The 24,295-nt window shown below is 48.3% G+C and overlaps 1 protein-coding gene across 1 annotated transcript in view; it reads right to left on the bottom strand.

Annotated features, from left to right (window-relative positions):
* Positions 1-24,295, bottom strand: part of LOC119433349 (uncharacterized) — a 340,855-nt gene that overhangs the window by 118,121 nt on the left and 198,439 nt on the right. Inside the window, exons 9-11 of the mRNA XM_049671535.1 lie at positions 19,171-19,406; positions 17,455-17,560; positions 12,072-12,307 (exon numbers count right to left, since the gene is read on the bottom strand). Coding sequence (XP_049527492.1) covers positions 12,072-12,307; positions 17,455-17,560; positions 19,171-19,406 — 578 coding nt within the window. The remainder of the gene's footprint in view (positions 1-12,071; positions 12,308-17,454; positions 17,561-19,170; positions 19,407-24,295) is intronic.

The raw sequence follows: 24,295 nt of genomic DNA, 5'->3' as shown, positions 1-24,295 counted from the left end.
GAGTCTGAAACGCAAGAATGTATGTTGACCTCGGAGCCAACCGGCGTTTTTTTTTTTTTTTTCGCTCGCTAGGTGGCATCACATTAATATAAACTCTGTACAGAAAAAGTAGCAGCTTTTGCTTTCGTTTCAGTAGAAAAGCAAGAAAATCAGTAGATTCAAGCGCTTTATCATTGAATCAGCAGAAAATTTTAAAAATCAGTAGATCTACTGATAAATCAGCAGCCGTGGGATCACTGCTGAAAACCCGGCGCGGACCGGCGGCGGTCCGGTTGTGATGGCTCAGTGACATCACCCTCGTCGCTCTTGATTGGTTCATCTCACGGCACGCGGCATTTGCCGCAGAAATGGGTCTCGCACCCATTTCGCGCGGCACGCCGCAAAACCCCCAATTCCTGCCGCTTTTGCCGCGCGCGGCATGACGCGTTGCCGCGCGTTTTTGCCGCGTGTTTTTGCCGCTAGCGTGGCCGTACTCTCGCACGCGGAAGAAAAGCAGAGAGGAAGCGTGCCTTCTTTCTTTGCGCTCGAGGCACCGGCGAGGGAGCGAAGGGGGAGGGATAGCGGGGCGGTGTTGTACTGTACTCAGGCATCAACTGCGTACTGCGCGGCGGCACGCGGTCGCGCGGGCCTTATCTTGAAAGCGATCTGCGTTGGGGCAGAGTCTAGCAGTATGCGCCGGCGGCTCGTAGCTTAGTGCGCGCCGTGTGTTCTCGGCGCTCAGTTTTCGTTGAAGCGATAGACAACAGCACGAAGGTCACTTCGCTCGCTTCTCCAGCGGCGCTTCCACACGCCGCCAGCGTTTGAGAGCGCGTGTCCGAGCTCATCTAGTGTGATGTGTCACAGCGTGTACCAGCGCGTCGGCAACATCAACTGGAAAAGGAGAGAGTACCGGCTTGGCGGGCTAGACCAGCTGCAGCAAGCGACAGGATCAGGTTTGAATGAAGGGAGGGGGAAAGGTCACGCCCGCGGTGGCAAGATCGCCGGGTCGAGGGATGCAGGCCTTTGGCGCTGAGCCGTGCTCCCTCAAAGGCTGCAGAAGATAGCGTCAACCTTTCCCTTTCCTCATGAACCACTTACTACTACTGCAGGCCTGCCTCGCACACGCACGCACGCACACGTGCGCTCGCTTCGCATTCCGTCACGGCGGAGAAGGTGCTTCCGGTTGCTGCTCGCGCAAAAATGACAAAATTTGGGGCGAAATCTCTAGGTTGTCGGAGGGGAAAATTCGTTATATCGAGGGGGTCACCCGCTGCCACTTCGTTACGTAGAGGTCTCAAATACATGTGCTTCTATAGAGTAACGGCGGGGAATAGAAAAACTTCGTTATATCCAGGAATTAGTTATATGGAGGTTCGTTATAAGCAGGTTTAACTGTAGTCACAAAGTACCGCATTGGTGAAGGCACTACCGTGTTTTACGTGACGTTTGACGTGGGGCATGTCGGTAGCAACCTCGAAATATTGTTTTTAATCCTTGAAATGCTTGTGGCTAATAATTATCTTGTGCATCTAATTCTAGCAGGTTATTGAGTCCATTTTGTGAAGGAACGTAGCATGGATGACTTTACAATCTTCAAATATTCAGTTACTCTGTAATTATGATGACTCATCATAAGACGCACCTCGCATTTGTTGTGGTGTTGTTATCGTGAGTTAAATTGGTATGGCGTTTGGGGCCGAGCACGAGGTCGTGAAACCGATTCCCGGCCAAGACCGGATGAATTTTTATGGGAGCAAAACGCAAAAAAAAGAAAAGAAAATCAAATGATATCGTATACGTCGATCTAGGCGCGTCCTACAGATCACCAGGTGGCCAAATTCATTCGTAGCCGTCGCCCCCGCCGTCTCTCTACTACGTCGCAATGATGCTTTGAGACTGTAAACCCGATGAATCCATCACCTAAGGATTTCTCAGGTCATACTATTCATGAAGCCTCCAGCCCACTTGTCTACAGCAAGCGTGATCACGGACATGCACATGCGCACACACATATATCTACAGACAATAACCGAACGGTGCCCAACCACGTTCAGTGCTTAAATCAAGCTGAAGACAGTGGCCGGCTGAGCTCACCCGGTGGCCTGTATATCTGCCGGTCTGGCTTAGAAGAGTGCGGCGAAGTGGCCACTCGGCGAGAGGACCCAGGGGTGTTGACGCTCTCGCAACCTTCTTCCTTAACCTGCGAAAAGGGTTGTCGCAACAAAATGTAGCCGCAGTATAAAAGTAAAACAAAAGTATACCGGGTGTTTCAGCGAACACTTACCGAATGTTTAAAGGTTGCCCGTGGAAGATAACACAATTCTACTACATGGGCTGGTCTGCTCGAAGAGGCGGACATTACTTGCACAAAAAAAATTGAAATGGAGAATCTACGAATTCACAAAAATTCACTAATTAAACTTTTATCTAATTATACTGTGTCCCATATTGCAATTTAGACATTCTACCCGTGGAGTTCGCAAAGCAGATTTACTTGGAACAAATTCTCAGGATAACACAAGTTCGAGATATCAATTCCTGAACTATGCGGAGAAATGCAATAAGCGCTCCATTTACTTTTGTGCTGCAATGCATAAAACGTTTTATTACGCTTACTTGTAAAAAAAGCGAGCGACGAGGTGAGTCCTGGTTCTTGGGCGAGTTGGAACTGCACACTGGTATGGGTTGCGCTTTCGAGTGCGCGTTACTGCGTCCTTGTCTTCGAAAGCGCAACCCATACCAGTTTGCATCATAGCAATCCATTATATCCGGACAACTCTGGACACAAATGGGATGAATTCGGAGCAGCTGATCAAGTGAGGACTCCTCACGGAAGTACGTAGGCACATGATGAAGTAAGGCTCCACCGTGATGAATTTGGTATGTCGACGGTCACGCTCTATGGCAATATTCGAAAAATACACACTCAGAAGAAAGTGACAAACATGTTATGCAAGAAGCGCAACGTTGCCTTCAGAGAACACATGCGGTGTTGTGCGTCTTTGGTTTCTGAAATATGCTGCTAATAGGCAGTCGTGCAACAGCCACTGTTGGAGTCAAGAGTGGGCGTTTTCCAAAAAAATTATTTGTTTATTTACTTATTTATTTATTTATTAAAACACTCTCAATGCCACGTAGTGATCGCACAAAACGTAGCAATCGCGGTTTTCAGTGATGATGGAACCGGTTTGCTGGCATTGGAGGCGGGGAGACGTTTCCACCTGGTGGCTGTCCTTGGCGCGAATGAGATAGCGTTCAGCTTTGTGCCTGAATTTGTGACGTTGGATTTTGAAGTTGTGGTCAGTGCGTGCTCAAATGTAATGAGGAGCAGCATTCTATGCGTTCTTAGCGTGACTATTGGTGTAGTATATCTTGAGGAATAATGCTAGTCGCGCTATTTTTCTTTTCACTTCAAGGTCAGAGAGGTCGAGGTAAGTTTTGGTTACACTAGGGTCACGAGAGTAATTAGAGTAACTAGAAATTCAGCACTAGCACGTTGCAAGGACGTGCTGGATGTTCATTAAGTAATGCGACTAGCCGAATATAAGCGTTTATCTGAGCATCAGTGTTCTACGCGTCCTAGAGAGGTGCAAATGATATAAGTCGTATACGCGATCCTAAAAAAAGCACGGCAACTTGGAAGACAGGACATCGACGCTATAACTGAATCGGCGTTTGTATCATGTCCCGACCTGCATAGAAGCCATGCTGGCATGCTGAGAGTTGAAGATGAGTAGAGGATTCGGGCCTCAGTCTGACCTTTTGCAGCTGGGAGTCCCGGGGTGTTTCGCTGCGGTGCCTCCATTCGTCCCCAGCGTCCAGTTGCGGAAGAGCGTTGCAGTGCGGTCCGCCGTCTCGTGGCGCCAGTTCCATCGCTACCGGTCTCTGCTGCTGCAGCGGCGCAGTCAACGACGATACCGCGATGGGCGCAGGCGCGTTGAGCTCGACTCCGCCTCTTCCATGACCCGAGCTCCCCTTGACACCGACGGGCGGTGCTGCATCGCCACCACCGAAATAGTTAATGGCTGTAGAGACGACACGTTCGTTATGCTTCCCCTTGGAGCGAGTGCTCGTGCTCTGCTACAGATGATGATCATGATGATGAGAGAATGACACGTACCCACTACAGAGAATTGGCGAAGAAATATGCGGTAAGAAGAAAAAAAAATATGCGTGGCTCTGCTATCGCAAACACCAGAAACCAGCGGAGCTGGGGAAGGCCTAGTGAAGTAGTGGCAAACCATCCACTTAGTCTAACTTTTGCTGGGCTTTCCCCATCTCCGTTGGTCTCTGGTGTTTGCGATAGCAGAGCCACGCATAAATTTTTTGACATGCCAGTGCAGACTGAGAATGCTAAGATTTGCAATCTCTCGCTTCGGTCTTCCGGAAGCGACGAGTGTCCAGCTCTCTGGTCGAAACATGCCAGCCGCCGCCAGAGTCATCGGTTGCAGTCACGGACACCTGGCGCGTTCGGCGCGAACGCGGTCGGCGTCGGCAGCAGCTCTACGCGTCCCACTACTACCTGCATCACTCCTTTCTCCATCTCCGCTATGCGGCGCGATGCTATTTTTATACTCTGCTTTCAATCTCTCTCTCTCTCAGCTCTCTCTCTCTCCCAGCTCGGCGAAGCTGGGGACGACGGAATCATCATTATAGCCAGGTTCTAACAGCTCCGCTGTAAAAGAACTGCAAAGACAGACCTTTTATTGCGTCAAGAGTGTGTACAGTCTGGTTTCCGCATCATAGATAGTGAATATGCGAGAGGAAAGTTAAAACGTTTCGACGCCGAGAAGTATTGAGGTGCTACATTAAGGGCACGCGATGAAAGACTCTGGTGGAGCGAAATGCCCACTGTTAGATACGGACCCTTTCCCTGAATCACCCAAGTTTCCCCACCACCTTAAAAAGGTCTTCGCATTCCAATTATGGTGCACCGAGGCGCGTCAACCCCGCTACCGGACCCGTCAGACAGGTTGGCGACTCCTACCTCACGCACCGCACGTCGAGCTATTGTCTCTCCCCCTGCTTGACTCTTCCCAAAAGTGGAACGGGAGCCTGGCACGGTTCCAGGAAGGAAGCCTTGGTCGAGTGCAAAGCGGTTTTGCAGCTCTGGAGGGCCTTTCCGAGAACATCCCGTCTCCTTCAGCCGAGCGCTTCCAGGCGAGGAGGCAAAGCCGGAGGTAAATCAGCCATCGGACAATGAAGCCATCGGAGCGTCCCCATTGGCCGAATATGACGGCACTTGCACGGGCCAATACCAGGGGAGGAAAAATGACGACACCTGAGCTGGCTCGACGATTGGCCAAAAATGACGGGACCCCGAGAGACCCCGAGAGACCGAAGGGGTTAAAAGAGCGACAAATCGAGGAGAGGGTAGCTCTTCTTGCCACGGGCCGCAGCGTCCGAGATGCTGCCGGCCGTCCATCACTTTATGACTGTTCAGTATTTTGTATTTATTCACTGTACATAATGTAAATAAATCCCTCCTGTTTCTCCCAAGTCCGCCTCAACGTCCCCCAACTCCCGCAACCAACGCCTACCAGATATAATAACTGGTGTCAGCGATAAGGATGAACCTTCGACCGAAGCAGATTCAATACCACCAAGCGCGCGCTGGCCGACGAAAAAAGATATGCTTCGAAAAATGAAATTAGGGCGATGAGGTCTCAAAATGTCGTGACCAGCGACAAGGCAGAAATTGAACGAACATTTGTTTGAGTATTTCAGCGAGCTGCTAGGATGCACTAAAGTTGGAAAATGACTTGAAAATAACTTTTTACCTCTAAAGTAGATGATGACAGAAAAGCAACATTAGAAACACCGATCTCTGTGAAATTTACTATGTACAAAAGTGCTTTAATTTTATTTCGCCTGATCAAACTTTTTCCTGCAGAAGCCATCAATCTAAGGGGTTTTTCTTTTTACTCGATTATATGTTCACATCCACCAATTGCTCAACAAGTGTTCCAGGCTGATGCTCTCACAGTCCTTTGCATTGAACTCATACCTGCTTCCACTTGCAAACTTGGCTGGCTAGTAGATTTAGTCACCCTCATCAAAATCTCAAAAAACTGCCAGAAGCACACAGTTGAATGTGTCATAGCAGATAGCACAATTTTAGATGTGTGAAATTCATTTTTCAATTGAAAGCGACTCTGTGGCTCCTAATTAAGACCTAGTGTGGACACCACGGTGTATGCAACCATGCATCAAAGGCCTTGCTCCCGCTTTCGGGGTCGCGAACTGTTTTAATGAACTGGTTCCGTGAGCATGTACGTAAACGACAATGCCTTCCTAAACCTGAAGTGCTCTGCCCCTAATGCTCCTCCTTTGTTAAACTCTAGGAGGGAAGCCATACTTCTGAAATTTGACGTAAAAAATGGACAAAAGGGAAGACATGAAAATGTGCCTGCTCCATGTCGTGACTTAAACTGTCAGTGGTTTGTATGTGCTCCCGTATATTTGCGTGGTGTAAAATTATGTCGGCAGCAAACCAAGCACGCGCTTTTGCTTTTTATAGTCAACATAGGCACCCTGCTCATTGCAAGGAAGTTTAACATCTTCAGATACGGCGTCCACATCAGTGGACGCAACCTATTTGTGCCACTTCTGTGCAGTGGCAGCAAGAAATAGAGCACAAACATTAAGCTTAGGCTATATTGAACATTCTGCTAACCTGTATCACTTCCATTTTGCTTCCGAGTGATGTGTATACAGTTAAACCTGGATATAACGAAATTGACATATTCCCGAAAAAATTCGTTATAAAGAGGATTTCGTTATATGCAGGTTCAGCACGAAAATTCGGGGGAAAAACGCTTACCGTATTTACTCGATTCTAACGCGCACCCGTTTTCCGTTTTCGTCGAAGCACTCATCCTTGGACTGTCACACCAGGTACCGGATGCGTGGACGCGTGTCGTTTCGCGCAAGCGCGAGGCATCGGAAACGAAGAGTGAGCGTCACGATGGCGTCGTAGCGTCGTATAGTGTTACAGTAGAACCCCGCTGTTACGTTCCCGGGGCTGCGTTTTCCCGGCTGTTACGTCGTTTTCGGCCGGTCCCGGCACAGCTGCCATAGAACTCAATGCATTGGTAACCCCGCTGTTGCGTCGCAACTGTGGGACCGTTCCCGCATCATACGCGAACTGTCACCCCGCGCCGGTCCGAGCGGCCATTTTGACTTTTCATGTCGCTTGGCTTGGTGGCTTGACGATGGCATTGGCCGCCCAAAGTGCCGGGGGCGACAACTATGACGTATTTTCGGTTTCCGCCAGCAAAAGCATGGCCCTTGAGATCCGTGTTTGCTATAAAGATGGTGTCTATGGCGCGTTGTGGCCCTAAAATTGGTTTTCGCTCATAGATATTCGGTGTAAAGTCCAAGGGCAATAACGCAGTCTCCGCGCCCCGTATGCTGTATGTGCGAGTGAAAACGTGCGAGAGGAGCCGACGACCGCGTCTAAGGGTACGGCCACGCTAGCGGCAAAAAACGCGCGCGTCATGCCGCGGGCGGCAAGTTGCCGCGCGTCAGCGCCTTGCCGCGAGGCCACCGTGGCAAGCGCGTCTCGCCGCGCGGCAGCGCGATAAGATCTCCCGCGCTCTCCGAACGAGCGAGCAACAACGCGAGCGCTCGTTGTTTCATGCGAGAGACGACGATCGTCGACTGAAAACCAGTGTTGCCACGACACATAAAAAAATTGTAGATTTTTTCGCGAAAAATCTGTAGAAATCAGTAGATTTTTAATTGCAATTTTTGCACTCAGTTTAGGAGCCCACGAATTCAGCGCTTATATTAGTACTCTGTTGTAGTATTGTAGCTTCTAAGAAATTGTACAAATATCGACCCCGAGATTCTTGGCGATACTTTTGAAAAAACCGGGGATCCGGAGAGCCATTCTCAAGCACAAATTTAAAAACAGTGAAGTCCTCCAATGGCCTTTTCAAAGACGTCAGATGGTAGTTAGTACCTGAAAGCTTGAGAGTATAGTATCTTCCGGACAGGGATAATTGGAGATCGCTGGGAGAGGCCTCCGTGCTGCAGTGAACGATGATGATCCAGAAATAAGAAAACATGAGTCCCTTATAGCTTACGCAAAAAAAAAAAAAAAAAAACTAAAAACGTAAGTGGGGTCCTATTCTCCTACAGAACAGAGTAGACGCTCGAAGCGCCGCATGAAGAGAGTCATTGGTTCTGGTTCTATAGTTTTGGTTTCGTTGTTGTGGTTTCATAGTTGTGAGGTACGGTAGTGCATCCACTTTCACAAATTCACTACCTCACCTTTTCCCCACTTTGCCCAAAGACAGAGGTAGCGCCACATTTAAGAGTCTGGAAACGCAAGAATGTATGTTGACCTCGGAGCCAACCGGCGTTTTTTTTTTTTTTTTCGCTCGCTAGGTGGCATCACATTAATATAAACTCTGTACAGAAAAAGTAGCAGCTTTTGCTTTCGTTTCAGTAGAAAAGCAAGAAAATCAGTAGATTCAAGCGCTTTATCATTGAATCAGCAGAAAATTTTAAAAATCAGTAGATCTACTCATAAATCAGCAGCCGTGGGATCACTGCTGAAAACCCGGCGCGGACCGGCGGCGGTCCGGTTGTGATGGCTCAGTGACATCACCCTCGTCGCTCTTGATTGGTTCATCTCGGGGCACGCGGCATTTGCCGCAGAAATGGGTCTCGCACCCATTTCGCGCGGCGCGCCGCAAAACCCCCGATTCCTGCCGCTTTTGCCGCGCGCAGCATGACGCGTTGCCGCGCGTTTTTGCCGCGTGTTTTTGCCGCTAGCGTGGCCGTACTCTCGCACGCGGAAGAAAAGCAGAGAGGAAGCGCGCCTTCTTTCTTTGCGCTCGAGGCACCGGCGAGGGAGCGAAGGGGGAGGGATAGCGGGGCGGTGTTGTACTGTACTCTGGCATCAACTGCGTACTGCGCGGCGGCACGCGGTCGCGCGGGCCTTATCTTGAAAGCGATCTGCGTTGGGGCAGAGTCTAGCAGTATGCGCCGGCGGCTCGTAGCTTAGTGCGCGCCGTGTGTTCTCGGCGCTCAGTTTTCGTTGAAGCGATAGACAACAGCACGAAGGTCACTTCGCTCGCTTCTCCAGCGGCGCTTCCACACGCCGCCAGCGTTTGAGAGCGCGTGTCCGAGCTCATCTAGTGTGATGTGTCACAGCGTGTACCAGCGCGTCGGCAACATCAACTGGAAAAGGAGAGAGTACCGGCTTGGCGGGCTAGACCAGCTGCAGCAAGCGACAGGATCAGGTTTGAATGAAGGGAGGGGGAAAGGTCACGCCCGCGGTGGCAAGATCGCCGGGTCGAGGGATGCAGGCCTTTGGCGCTGAGCCGTGCTCCCTCAAAGGCTGCAGAAGATAGCGTCAACCTTTCCCTTTCCTCATGAACCACTTACTACTACTGCAGGCCTGCCTCGCACACGCACGCACGCACACGTGCGCTCGCTTCGCATTCCGTCGCGGCGGAGAAGGTGCTTCCGGTTGCTGCTCGCGCAAAAATGACAAAATTTGGGGCGAAATCTCTAGGTTGTCGGAGGGGAAAATTCGTTATATCGAGGGGGTCACCCGCTGCCACTTCGTTACGTAGAGGTCTCAAATACATGTGCTTCTATAGAGTAACGGCGGGGAATAGAAAAACTTTCGTTATATCCAGGAATTAGTTATATGGAGGTTCGTTATAAGCAGGTTTAACTGTAGTCACAAAGTACCGCATTGGTGAAGGCACTACCGTGTTTTACGTGACGTTTGACGTGGGGCATGTCGGTAGCAACCTCGAAATATTGTTTTTAATCCTTGAAATGCTTGTGGCTAATAATTATCTTGTGCATCTAATTCTAGCAGGTTATTGAGTCCATTTTGTGAAGGAACGTAGCATGGATGACTTTACAATCTTCAAATATTCAGTTACTCTGTAATTATGATGACTCATCATAAGACGCACCTCGCATTTGTTATGGTGTTGTTATCGTGAGTTAAATTGGTATGGCGTTTGGGGCCGAGCACGAGGTCGTGAAACCGATTCCCGGCCAAGACCGGATGAATTTTTATGGGAGCAAAACGCAAAAAAAAAGAAAAGAAAATCAAATGATATCGTATACGTCGATCTAGGCGCGTCCTACAGATCACCAGGTGGCCAAATTCATTCGTAGCCGTCGCCCCCGCCGTCTCTCTACTACGTCGCAATGATGCTTTGAGACTGTAAACCCGATGAATCCATCACCTAAGGATTTCTCAGGTCATACTATTCATGAAGCCTCCAGCCCACTTGTCTACAGCAAGCGTGATCACGGACATGCACATGCGCACACACATATATCTACAGACAATAACCGAACGGTGCCCAACCACGTTCAGTGCTTAAATCAAGCTGAAGACAGTGGCCGGCTGAGCTCACCCGGTGGCCTGTATATCTGCCGGCCTGGCTTAGAAGAGTGCGGCGAAGTGGCCACTCGGCGAGAGGACCCAGGGGTGTTGACGCTCTCGCAACCTTCTTCCTTGACCTGCGAAAAGGGTTGTCGCAACAAAATGTAGCCGCAGTATGAAAGTAAAACAAAAGTATACCGGGTGTTTCAGCGAACACTTACCGAATGTTTAAAGGTTGCCCGTGGCAGTTAACACAATTCTACTACATGGGCTGATCTGCTCGAAGAGGCGGACATTATTTGCACAAAAAAAATTGAAATGCAGAATCTACGAATTCACAAAAATTCACTAATTAAACTTTTATCTCGTTATATTGCGTCCCATATTGCAATTTAGACATTCTACCCGTGGAGTTCGCAAAGCAGATCTACTTGGAACAAATTCTCAGGATAACACAAGTTCGAGATATCAATTCCTGAACTATGCGGAGAAATGCAATAAGCGCTCCATTTACTTTTGTGCTGCAATGCATAAAACGTTTTATTACGCTTACTTGTAAAAAAAGCGAGCGACGAGGTGAGTCCTGGTTCTTGGGCGAGTTGGAACTGCACACTGGTATGGGTTGCGCTTTCGAGTGCGCGTTACTGCGTCCTTGTCTTCGAAAGCGCAACCCATACCAGTTTGCATCATAGCAATCCATTATATCCGGACAACTCTGGACACAAATGGGATGAATTCGGAGCAGCTGATCAAGTGAGGACTCCTCACGGAAGTACGTAGGCACATGATGAAGTAAGGCTCCACCGTGATGAATTTGGTATGTCGACGGTCACGCTCTATGGCAATATTCGAAAAATACACACTCAGAAGAAAGTGACAAACATGTTATGCAAGAAGCGCAACGTTGCCTTCAGAGAACACATGCGGTGTTGTGCGTCTTTGGTTTCTGAAATATGCTGCTAATAGGCAGTCGTGCAACAGCCACTGTTGGAGTCAAGAGTGGGCGTTTTCCAAAAAAATTATTTATTTATTTATTTATTTATTTATTTATTTATTTATTTATTTATTTATTTATAAACACTCTCAATGCCACGTAGTGATCGTGGTGATCGCACAAAACGTAACAATCGCAGTTTTCAGTGATGATGGAACCGGTTTGCTGGCATTGGAGGCGGGGAGACGTTTCCACCTGGTGGCTGTCCTTGGCGCGAATGAGATAGCGTTCAGCTTTGTGCCTGAATTTGTGACGTTGGATTTTGAAGTTGTGGTCAGTGCGTGCTCAAATGCAATGAGGAGCAGCATTCTATGCGTTCTTAGCGTGACTATTGGTGTAGTATATCTTGAGGAATAATGCTAGTCGCGCTATTTTTCTTTTCACTTCAAGGTCAGGGAGGTCGAGGTAAGTTTTGGTTACACTAGGGTCACGAGAGTAATTAGAGTAACTAGAAATTCAGCACTAGCACGTTACAAGGACGTGCTGGATGTTCATTAAGGAATGCGACTAGCCGAATATAAGCGTTTATCTAGCATCAGTGTTCTACGCGTCCTAGAGAGGTGCAAATGATATAAGTCGTATACGCGATCCTAAAAAAAGCACGGCAACTTGGAAGACAGGACATCGACGCTATAACTGAATCGGCGTTTGTATCATGTCCCGACCTGCATAGAAGCCATGCTGGCATGCTGAGAGTTGAAGATGAGTAGAGGATTCGGGCCTCGGTCTGACCTTTTGCAGCTGGGAGTCCCGGGGTGTTTCGCTGCGCTGCCTCCATTCGTCCCCAGCGTCCAGTTGCGGAAGAGCGTTGCAGTGCGGTCCGCAGTCTCGTGGCGCCAGTTCCATCGCTACCGGTCTCTGCTGCTGCAGCGGCGCAGTCAACGACGATGCCGCGATGGGCGCAGGCGCGTTGGGCTTGACTCCGCCTCTTCCATGACCCGAGCTCCCCTTGACACCGACGGGCGGTGCTGCATCGCCACCACCGAAATAGTTCATGGCTGTAGAGACGACACGTTCGTTATGCTTCCCCTTGGAGCGAGTGCTCGTGCTCTGCTACTGATGATGATGATGATGAGAGAATGAACGTACCCACTACAGAGAATTGGCGAAGAAATATGCGGTAAGAAGAAAAAAAAATATGCGTGGCTCTGCTATCGCAAACACCAGAAACCAGCGGAGCTGGGGAAGGCCTAGTGAAGTAGTGGCAAACCACACACTTTTTGCTGGGCTTTCCCCATCTCCGTTGGTCTCAGGTGTTTGCCATAGCAGAGCCACGCATAAATTTTTTGACATGCCAGTGCAGACTGAGAATGCTAAGATTCGGAATCTCTCGCTTCGGTCTTCCGGAAGCGACGAGTGTCCAGCTCTCTGGTCGAAAAATGCCGAGCCGCCGCCGGAGTCATCGGTTGCAGTCACGGACACCGGGCGCGTTCGGCGCGAACGCGGGGAAACGCGGTCGGCGTCGGCAGCAGCTCTACGCGTCCCACTACTACCTGCATCACTCCTATCTCCATCTGCGCTATGCGGCGCGATGCTATTTTTATACATAGGGTGCCTCGATGCCAGCGCCGCCGTTCAGGGTGGTGCCATCCTTTGACCGCACCCGCGCCGCCGCTTTCTCGCTGCGACGCCATCTTGAGTCACAGCGAGCGGTTGCGAGTGCTTGGTGCGGGTGCTTAGTTAGAGACACAGTGCGCGCGGATGCTTCGCTGACGCTTCTACTTGCTGGACAGTGTTCAGCCGCATGAATGACAAGCTTGTGAAGTGCATCGAGTCGACATGACGGGCTGTTGTGTTCCCAAGTGCACCGGATCGACGCGTAAAGGGCTTCGTTGTTTACGCTTCCCCCGGGACCCAGAGCGAAGGAAGAGATGGGAAGCCCAAGTAAAGCGGTATCACTGGAAGGCAACGGATAGCTCCTACATTTGCGAGGTAAGTGTCAAGAAAGTTTAGACCATCGCACCGTGTTTTTCATTTAAATAAGAAAGTATTCTCTGATCCTCGCTCACGTACCTACGTTCGCTCACTAACTAAGCACTGCACCGATGCTGAGTAGCCTATGGTTTGCGAGCGCGCGTCGCATAGGCTTTTGCCGTTTTGATCGGCGCAGTCTATGCGAGTAGTACCCTTATTTTAAGAACTGACGAAAATGCTTCGCCGCGAAATAGCTTTACATTAGCTACAAATCGTCATGTAAACCACCTATTTTACTTTTTCACGGGAATCGCACATCGTGTGTCTCTTGTTTCTTTTTTTCCCCCTCAGTTTCTTTTTTCGCTACTCGTTATTTGGGACTAAAGAACGCAGTGCTTCTTCTGGGGAGAGCGGCTGTTGTGTACGTGGCAAGCGAAGCATTGTGATTTTCTCTATTCTCAGCAGATATCTCGCGGATCTCAGGTTGTTACGTTATATATAGCTGATTTTTTAGACGAATATATTTGTAGCGTGGTGCTCGTAAGCCGATGGTCGTTCGCGCTCATTCCCGATCGTAGTGGGTACTGTGACGGTCTTTAAATGCCTGTGCACAGTATGCCCAGGTGTAGTAGAGTTAAGGGGCATCATGGGACCAAAATGTTTCGGCGCTTTCTGGCATGGTGTCTGTTGTAGCTTGTGCATTTCTTTGAAACGTGTGAAGCGAGGTAATACAGCATTACTTCTGCGAAAATTTATTTTTAAGCACTGTAATGGGTTCTCTGTATTTACAAGGCAAATTTTCATATCAATAATCACTTTTGTTGTTTTACTTGTACTTAGAAACACTTTGAAGAGAACCAGTACGAGGGAAATCGACAGGATGGGCGCCATCTGTTAAAGTCAACAGCCCTACATCATCATGGACTATATTTTCGAAGTGAAAAATATTGCTAATCTGTATTTGACTGTCTTAGTTTCATTTACGGTTTTTCTACGCGATATGTATGCAGTGTTGTTTATTTTTTCAATGTAGTTATCAGTGTTCTAATGGTTATTTATAAAATGTTCTGTACTCGCCATCGATGTGTTTGGCTGATGCGACGTATTCGATGGTAGCTGATGTATTCTGGCTGGATATCTTGATTAATATTACCCGCGGTTGCGTTTTCTTGTTTGTATTCTTGTTTTCGATTTATATTGTGTGTAATAAGGTTGACGTACTCACTTGAACTCCCCCCCCCCCCCGTGTAATGAATAAATTAAAAAAACTCTCACTATCCCGAATTGTGTGTCGAGCCTACCTTGCGAATTTTTTTTTTATCTCGTCTTTCAACATAACCTTCAGGCGCCACACAGTACATAGATTTTTCATGTACATATCTCTTTCATGATTGATTGTACTAGACATTATAAGTAAATGTATTTTGTGCATCGTTTGGTTTCTTGTGTGTACTACGCAAGATTGACACAGACAAGTTACGTTACATGTTTCTCTACAGCACTAACTAAACCTTATTTTCACATCGCAGTCATTTTTACACCAGCTTAATCCTGTCAGCGCACAGTTTTGTGGGCAAAAAAAGCAAAATTGCGCGTAGATATCGTCAAATAATTGCAACGAACGCGAAGAGCACGCGCAACGCAAAGGAAACTAACCGCCGTGGCCGAGTGGCTGGCTACGGAAAAGGAGGCGTGACGTGTAAACCAAAATACAACAGCGAAAAAGAAAAACTTCCACACACAGGGGGTCGCAAACCTTATATACCAAGCATCGAAGCGCAAAAAAAAAAATAGTGCGTATTTCAAACATACACACGGCATATTAAATGTAAATTGAATTAGGCAACTTGGGGCATGTTCCCGGCGCCATACATTTACGTCTTGGCCCTTCGACGAGTTAACGGCTATTGGTTATAAAGATGTGCAGATGCGATACCGATAAAAAAATCCTCATCAAGGCAAAGCACTTGGAAGTGCGCCGCGAGTAACACTATTTATGAACGCAAGCGTAGCTGAGTCTCAGCTCGTGTGACTCAATATGGCGGCGCCAGCGGGGTTGTCTCCACCCTGGACGGCGGCGCTGGGCATCGAGGCACCCTATTTATACTCTGCTTTCACTCTCTCTCTCTCAGCTCTCTCTCTCTCCCAGCTCGGCGAAGCTGGGGACGACGGAATCATCATTATAGCGAGGTTCTAACAGCTCCGCTGTAAAAGAACTGCAAAGACAGACCTTTTATTGCGTCAAGAGTGTGTACAGCCTGGTTTCCGCAGCATAGATAGTAAAGATGTGAGAGGAAAGTTAAAACGCTTCGACGCCGAGAAGTATTGAGGTGCTATAATAAGGGCACGCGATGAAAGACTGGTGCACCGAAATGCCCACCAAGCGCGCGCTGGCCGACGAAAAAAGATATGCTACGAAAAATGAAATTAAGGCGATGATGTCTCAAAATGTCGTGACCAGCGACAAGGCAGAAATTGAACGAACATTTGTTTGAGTATTTCAGCGAGCTGCTAAGATGCACTAAAGTTGGAAAATGACTTGAAAATAACTTTTTACCTCTAAAGTAGATGATGACAGAAAAGCAACATTAGAAACACCGATCTCTGAAATTTACTATGTACAAAAGTGCTTTAGTTTTAATTGCCTGATCAAACTTTTCCTGCAGAAGCCATCAATCTAAGGGGTTTTTCTTTTTACTCGATTATATATTCACATCCACCAATTGCTCAACAAGTGTTCCAGGCTGATGCTCTCACAGTCCTTTGCATTGAACTCGTCCCTGCTTCCACTTGCAAACTTGGCTGGCTAGTAGATTCAGTCACCCTCATAAAATCTCAAATACCTGCCAGAAGCACACAGTTGAATGTGTCGTAGGAGTTAGCACAATTTTAGATGCGTGAAATTCATTTTTCAATTGAAAGCGACTCTGTGGCTCCCAATTAAGACGTAGTGTGGACACCACAGTGTATGCAACCATCATAGGCCTTGCTCCCGCTTTCGGGGGGTGCGAACTGTTTTAATGAACTGGTCCCGTGAGCATGTACGTAAACGACAATGCCTTCCTAAACCTGAAGTGCTCTGCCCCTAATGCTCCTCCTTCCTTAAACTCTAGGAGGGAAGCCATACTTCTGAAATTTGACGTAAAAAATGGACAAAACGGAAGACATGAAAATGTGCCTGCTCCATGTCATCACTTAAAATGTCAGTGGTTTGTATTTGCTCCCGTATATTTGCGTGGTGTAAAATTATGTTGGCAGCAAACCAAGCACGCGCTTTTGCTTCTTATAGTCAACACAGGCACCCTGCTCATTGCAAGGAAGTTTAACATCTTCAAATACGGCGTCCACATCAGTGGGCGCAACCTATTTGTGCCATTTCTGTGCAGTGGCAGCAAGAAATAGAGCACAAACATTAAGATTAGGCTATATTGAACATTCTGCTAACCTGTATCACTTCCATTTTGCTTCCGAGTGATGTGTATAGTAACAAAGTACCGCATTGGTAAAGGCACTACCGTGTTTTACGTCATGTTTGAGGTGGGGCATGTCGGTAGCAACCTCGAAATATTGTTTTTAATCCATGAAATGCTTGTGGCCAATAATTATCTTGTGCATCTAATTCTAGCAGGTAATTCAGTCCATTTTATGAAGGAACGTAGCGTGGATGACTTTACAATCTTCAAATATTCAGTTACGTCTGTAATTATGATGACTCATCATAAGACGCACCTCGCATTTGTTATGGTGTTGTTATCGTGAGTTAAATTGGTATGGCGTTTGGGGCCGAGCACAAGGTCGTGAAAGCGATTCCCGGCCATGACCGGATGAATTTTTATGGGAGCAAACGCGAAAAAAAGAAAAGAAAATCAAATGATATCGTATACGTAGATCTAGGCGCGTGCTACAGATCACCAGGTGGCCAAATTCATTCATAGCCGTCGCCCCCGGCGTCTCTCTACGACGTCGCAATGATGCTTTGAGACTGTAAACCCGATGAATCCAACTCAGGATTTCTCAGGTCATACTATTCACGAAGCCTCCAGCACACGTACTTGTCTACAGCAAGCATGATCACGGACATGCACATGCGCACACAAATATTTCTACAGAAAACCGAACGGTGCCCAACCACGTTAAGTGCTGGTGCCCAACCACGTTAAGTGCTTAAATCAAGCTGAAGACAGTGGACGGCTGAGCTCACCCGGTGGCCTGTATATCTGCCGGCCTGGCTTAGAAGAGAGGGGCGAAGTGGCCACTCGGCGAGAGGACTTCGGGGTGTTGACGCTCTCGCAACCTTCTTCCTTAACCTGCGAAAAGGGTTGTCGCAACAAAATGTAGCCGCAGTATTAAAGTAAAACAAAAGTATACCGGGTGTTTCAGCGAACACTTACCAAATGTTTAAAGGTTGCCCGTGGCAGATAACACAATTCTACTACATGGGCTGGTCTGCTCGAAGAGGCGGACATTACTTGCACAAAAAAAAATTGAAATGGAGAATCTACGAATTCACAAAAATTCACTAATTAAACTTTTATCTAATTATACTGTGTCCCATATTGCAATTTAGACATTCTAGCCGTGGAGTTCGCAAAGCGGATCTACTTGGAACAAATTCTCAGGATAACACCAGTTCGAGATATCAATTCCTGAACTATGCGGAGAAATGCAATAATAGTTCCATTTACTTTTGTGCTGCAATGCATAAAACGTTTTGTTACGCTTACGTGTAAAAAAGCGAGCGATGACGTAAGTCCTGGTTCTTGGGCGAGTTCGAACTGCAAACTGGTATGGGTTGCGCTTTCGAGTGCGCGTTACTGCGTCCTTGTCTTCGAAAGCGCAACCCATACCAGTTTGCATCATAGCAATCCATTATATCCGGACAACTCTGGACACAAAGGGGATGAATGCGGAGCAGCTGATCAAGTGAGGACTCCTCACGGAAGTACGCAGGCACATGACGAAGTAAGGCTCCACCGGGATGCATTTGGTATGTCGACGGCCACGCTCTATGGCAATATTCGAAAAATACACACTCAGAAGAAAGTGACAAACATGTTATCCAAGAAGCGTAACGTTGCCTTCAGAGAACACATGCGTTTTGTGCGTCATTGGTTTCTCAAATATGCCGCTGATAGGCAGTCGTGCAACAGCCACTGTTGGAGTTATCTGGTCAAGAGTGGGCGTTTTCCAAGAAATTTATTTATTTATTTATTTATTTATTTATTTATTTATTTATTTATTTATTTATTTATTTATTGAAACACTCTCAATGCCACGTAGTGATCGTAGTGATCGCACAAAACGTAGCAATCGCGGTTTTCAGTGATGATGGAACCGGTTTGCTGGCATTGGAGGCGGGGAGACGTTTCCACCTGGTGGCTGTCCTTGGCGCGAATGAGTTAGCGTTCAGGTTTGTACATGAACTTGTGACGTTGGATTTTGAAGTTGTGGACAGTGCGTGCTCAAATGTAATGAGGAGCAGCATTCTATGCGTTCTTAGCGTGACTATTGGTGTAGTATATCTTGAGGAATAATGTACGTCGCGCTATTTTTCTTTTCACTTCAAGGTCAGGGAGGTCGAGGGAAGTTTTGATTGCAGTTACATTAGCGTCACGAGAGTAATTAGAGTAACTAGAAATTCAGCACTAGCACGTTACACTGACGTGCTGGATGTTCATTAAGGAATGCGACTAGCCGAATATAAGCGTTTATCTAAGCATCAGTGTTCTACGCGTCTATAGAGAGGTGCAATTGATGTAAGTCGCATACGCGATCCTAAAAAAAGCACGGCAACTTGGAAGACAGGACATCGACGCTATAACTGAATCGGCGTTTGTATCATGTCCCGACCTGCATAGAAGCCATGCTGGCATGCTGAGAGTTGAAGATGAGTAGAGGATTCGGGCCTCGGTCTGACCTTTTGCAGCTGGGAGTCCCGGGGTGTTTCGCTGCGCTGCCTCCATTCGTCCCCAGCGTCCAGTTGCGGAAGAGCGTTGCAGTGCGGTCCGCAGTCTCGTGGCGCCAGTTCCATCGCTACCGGTCTCTGCTGCTGCAGCGGCGCAGTCAACGACGATGCCGCGATGGGCGCAGGCGCGTTGGGCTTGACTCCGCCTCTTCCATGACCCGACCTCCCCTTGACACAGACGGGCGTTGCTGCATCGCCGCCACCGAAATAGTTCATGGCTGTAGAGACGGCACGTTCGTTATGCTTCCCCTTGGAGCGAGTGCCCGTGCTCTACTACTGATGATGATGAGAGAATGACACGTACCCACTTCAGAGGATAGGCGAAGAAATATGCGGTAAGAAGAAAAAAAAAAAAAATGCGTGGCTTTGCTGTCGCAAACACCAGAAACCAGCGGAGCTGGGGAAAGCCTAGTGAAGTAGTGGCAAGCCACACACTTAGTAACATTTGCTGGGCTTCTCCCATCTCCGCTGGTCTCTGATGTTTGCGATAGCAGAGCCACGCATAAAGTTTTTGACATGCCAGTGCAGATTGAGAATGCTAAGATTAGCAATCTCTCGATTCAGTCTTTCGGAAGCGACGAGTGTCCAGCTATCTGGCCGAAACATGCCGAGCCGCCGCCAGAGGCATCGGCTGCTGTCACGGACCCCGGGCACGTTCGGCGCGAACGCGGGGAAACTCGGTCGGCGTCGGCAGCAGCTCTACGCGTCCAACTGCCACCTGCCCCATTTCTCCTCTACACCTAGCTCGCTTCCGCTATGCTGCGCGATGCTATTTTTATAATCTGCTTTCACTCTCTCGCAGGTCTCAACCCCAGCTCGGCGAAGCTGCTGACGACGGAATGATTATAGCGAGGTTCTAACAGCTCGACGCAATAAAAACTTAGTTCCGGGAACTGTCTTTCAGGAAGTATATGCTTATCCCATATCTAACTCCCTTTTCCAGAGTAAAACACCTCCATCTCAGAGTACAGCAACTCCTGCGGACACAGTACTCCTCCTAAACAGAGTGCTAGAACTCTTCCAGAGAACGAATACTCCATCCCGCAAGAGTATTAGCATAGAGAAAGAAATTCAACAAGAGGGGACACTCGGCAAAAACTGGCAACAGGAAACACGTCACCTTACGTCACGCTATAGTATTGATGCCGAACGTTAGCTGCCGGGAGGACCTACTAGCAATTGTAAAGTCGCCTCCGGGACCAGGCGCAGCGACCTTGCCGAGCACAGCTCCTGCGTGCGTAGGGAGAGAATCGTTTAGGGCGCGTTGAATGTCGGGCGGTGTCTGGGCCACGCCGGCCGCATTTTATTATTGTAGCGTTTGTTCTAGTGGCGGAAATCTTTGCAGTAGTGGTGGTGTGGCATGACGGCTTTTGATCTCGGTGAACTGTGGTGGTGTAAACAAGCGGATTTACAGGGTGCGAGAGAGAAACGATGATATTCCTAATTAAACGCATCACTGTTTTGATGATCCAAGTATAATCTCGCTATCAGGGAGGGAGCAGTCTACCTGACTGGAGCAGTATTTTTATTTTGGGTGTTTCTACCCTGCGCTCCGCAACACCCCAACGACCACCGTTTCGCGTCGGCGCCCGGCACCACGGCTTCCGCCGCGGCACCGCGAGCGGTATTCGCTTGTTTGCACCACCACAGTTCACAGAGATCAAAAGCCGTCATGCCACACCACCATTACTGCAAGGATTTCTGCCACTAGAACAAACGCTACAATAATAAAGCGCGGCTGGCGTGGGCCGGACAGCGCCGGACATTCAACGCGCCCTAAACGATTCGCTCCCTACGCACGTAGGAGCTGCGCTGCAAGGTCGCTGCGCCTAAGGTCCCTATATAGGGACTTTAGCTGCGCCAAGTCCCGGTGATAAGAGAGCCACGCTCAGCGGAGATCAGTGCCTCAAAAGTTCCTAAGCGATTATGTCCCTAGGCGCCTAGGAGCTCCACGATTGCCATGACAACACGTGTTAAGCGGAAGTCTCCGCTGTACCTACTACAGGGTTCGTACAAGTTTCCAAAGCAAAAATTCAAGGATATTCCAGGACTTTCCAGGATCAGTCACAGTTTTTTCAAGGACTCATAGCGGCATCCAAAGTAGGTTTTCTTTACTCTAAAATTTCTAAAAATGACTAGTTTTATTGCACTTACAATAAATAAATGTATATCACAATTATAATAACAATGTCTAGCCTTGATAACTTCTCAAGATCACAACACAAAATGAACGCTTACAACAGCGGCTGAGATTTCTCCACTATAGGCTTGGTAGAGTTCACCAAAAATAATCAAAACATTCAGCATAGGGTTATTGCACTAAAATAAAAAGAAATAAATGTATATCCCAATAATGTTAATAATGTCTAGCCTCGATCGCTTTGCAAGTTCACAACAACACCAAAAAAAGCTCACAAAACACAATGAATGCTCCCAACAGCTACTCTGACTTCTCCAGTAATAACTGGGCAAGCTTACCGAACATTTCCAAGCCATTCAGTGTAGTCTTGCTACACATACATTATATTATAACAAATAGATGTATATTGCAATTTTGTAAAACATGTCTTGATCATTTCTCAAGTCTGCAATATTAAAAGTTAGCACAACGAACACTCACAACAGTTGGTCAGGCTTCTGTAGTATTAGCTGGGTTGGTTCATCAAATATTTCCAAAACATTCAGCATACCGTATTTTCCGGTCTATAAGACGCTTTTTTTTCAGAATTTTTCATCGGTGCGTTTTATAGAACGGTCCGACCTATCTATATTTTTTCCCTGAAAAACTGCCGTCAAAATCGTATCCAATGTTATGGCCACGCGAAGCGCGCTGATTGACTTAATTGCTATGGGTTCTGTGCGCACTATTGAGGTGCCAGGTTCTCGTGATAAAGTTCCCGAGCGCCGCGCGAGAACGATGGAACAGCAATGCAAACGGCGGTAGGCCGACCGCGAGTCGATCTACACCGAAGTCGTCACATCTGCAGATAAGATACGGCGCGCGCCGCTGCGCAGACTACGCAGTTGCCACGAGAGTACAGGCAGCCCCCCTCCCTCCCGGGCTGCCTTCCCACTTTCTTCCGTTGTGCGCGATTCGGCCCACCGTCGCGCGCTTTCACTCGCACATACAGCATACGGCGCGCGGGGACGATGATATCGCCCTTGGACGTTATACGGAACATCGCAGCAACCACGACGGCAGAAATGCGCCTGGAGTAAATATATGTGGCACCCATACGCTTGTGTGTGACCCGCGTTCACGGAGCGAAACATCACTGCAACTTTTTAAAATCACTTACCGAAACAGGTGCGTCTTATGCACCGGTGTGACTTATGTACGTTTTTTTTTTTTTTAAGCTGCCGTTTTGAGGGGCGTGCGTCTTATAGAAGGGTCCGAATTATAGACCGGGAAATACAGTAATGTTATTGCACTTATAGTATCATAAATACTATTATAACAAGCTTCCACCCAAAGGCACTGAGCATCAGTGGTAAGGTTGCTCCACTATAGCTCTCTTTAGCTTCACTAGCTTCACCTCGCGCGCAAGAGTGAAAGTGGGACATGGCAGACCGACGGGCGAGGAGTGAAACGAACGATAGGGTGAGGAAAGCAGCGTAAACACTGCCAGCCGAGCCAGCACCGAAGCGCGGCACGTGTCTCTCGCTCCGGCGTTCGCGGTTTGACGCGGTGAAGCCTTTTATTTTTTTCGTGTAGTTCTGCAAAACGGAACCATGTGTGCTCGCGCCGGCGTATTGTTTCTAAAATGGAGAGTTTGTCAGATCGACGCCGATCTACTACATAAAGGAGGTCGCAATGTCGATAGACAGTTTTAGCAGAGCGTTCACGGTCCGCTCCGCTCAGACCATCGTGTCCGAACGATTCGCGCAGAGCCGCTCAGCGGAACGCTAGCGGGAACGCTAATGCGCGTGCGCACAACGCTCATATCGGCAGCGGAACGAAGAACGCGGCCCACGGTCCGCTACGAAGCCATTTGAGCGGAGCGTTTGGGTGCGTCTACTGGTTGCTTTGCCGTTTTACAGTCGCGCTGAGCGCGCGTGGCCGGCGTCTCTGGCAGACGCGCTTGTCAAACAAGCCAAATCAACGCAGTTCACGCAGCCAGCGGTGTGCGTGAAACGTTAGCGGAGCGGAGCGTAAGCAACGCTTTGCTAAAACTGTCTGATATCAGAGTGCATTGCTCACGAAATTCCAGGATTTTCAAGGAAGGAAAGAAATTCCAGGACATTCAAGGGCCTTGAAAACGCACTATTCAATTTCAAGGGTTTTCAAGGATTTCAAGGACCTGCACGTACCCTGCTACTAGCCATTGTAAAGTCGCTGCCGGGAGCATCGAAAAAAAAGTGAAATTAAGTTTACATTGATTCATTTTTTAAAATTTATTTGCCGCGAAAACTAAGACGTTTTGCGTATAAATGAACTTAAACTTTGCGACTTATTTTTCTTGCTTTACCTAGCGACAGGCCAATGACGTGCCAGATGCATGCGTCATCCGCCAGACACTCCCCAGAAGCGAGCGAGGGCGCCATTTTGTGCCCCAGATCTAACCCGCCAATTTAGCCAGCGGCGGCAAGTACCCTTACAAAGGCCACGGCCGCTCGATGAAACGCACGAGGTGCGTTTCATCGAGCGGCCGTGCAAAGGCTGTCAGCACCCTAAAACGGCGTTGCATGTAGGCTCCCTATTGACCCTTTTCGCGGCGATCCCGTGGGCGCTGCCATGCTTGATGACGTGGTGACGCGTCCATTGCTTGCCTCAACTGCCTCCGTTGCCTCCTCGTTTACAATGGAAGTGTATATGCCGCCGGCGCGGCTTAGAAAACCTCTGTTTTCGGAGATAACGTTGTGCGTATACGGAGATATTTATTGTGCGTATACAGTGCGCATACATTCAAGTGTGCGCCCATTCACTTATTCTTGATACGTCGGCGACAGAGTGGGCGTAAGTTTTCCTGCCATTTGGGACAGATGTGTATAGATAACGTGCGCGAAACTTACTATGACAGGAGGCGGCTCTACTATCTTTGGCATTCTTTAACGAGTGGTACTCACTCTTGCCGCC

This window comes from Dermacentor silvarum, chromosome 1, assembly GCF_013339745.2.
Source record: "Dermacentor silvarum isolate Dsil-2018 chromosome 1, BIME_Dsil_1.4, whole genome shotgun sequence".
NCBI lineage: Eukaryota > Metazoa > Arthropoda > Arachnida > Ixodida > Ixodidae > Dermacentor > Dermacentor silvarum.
The sequence above is the reverse complement of the archived record's forward strand: the minus strand, read 5'-3'. Positions and strand labels throughout refer to the sequence as shown.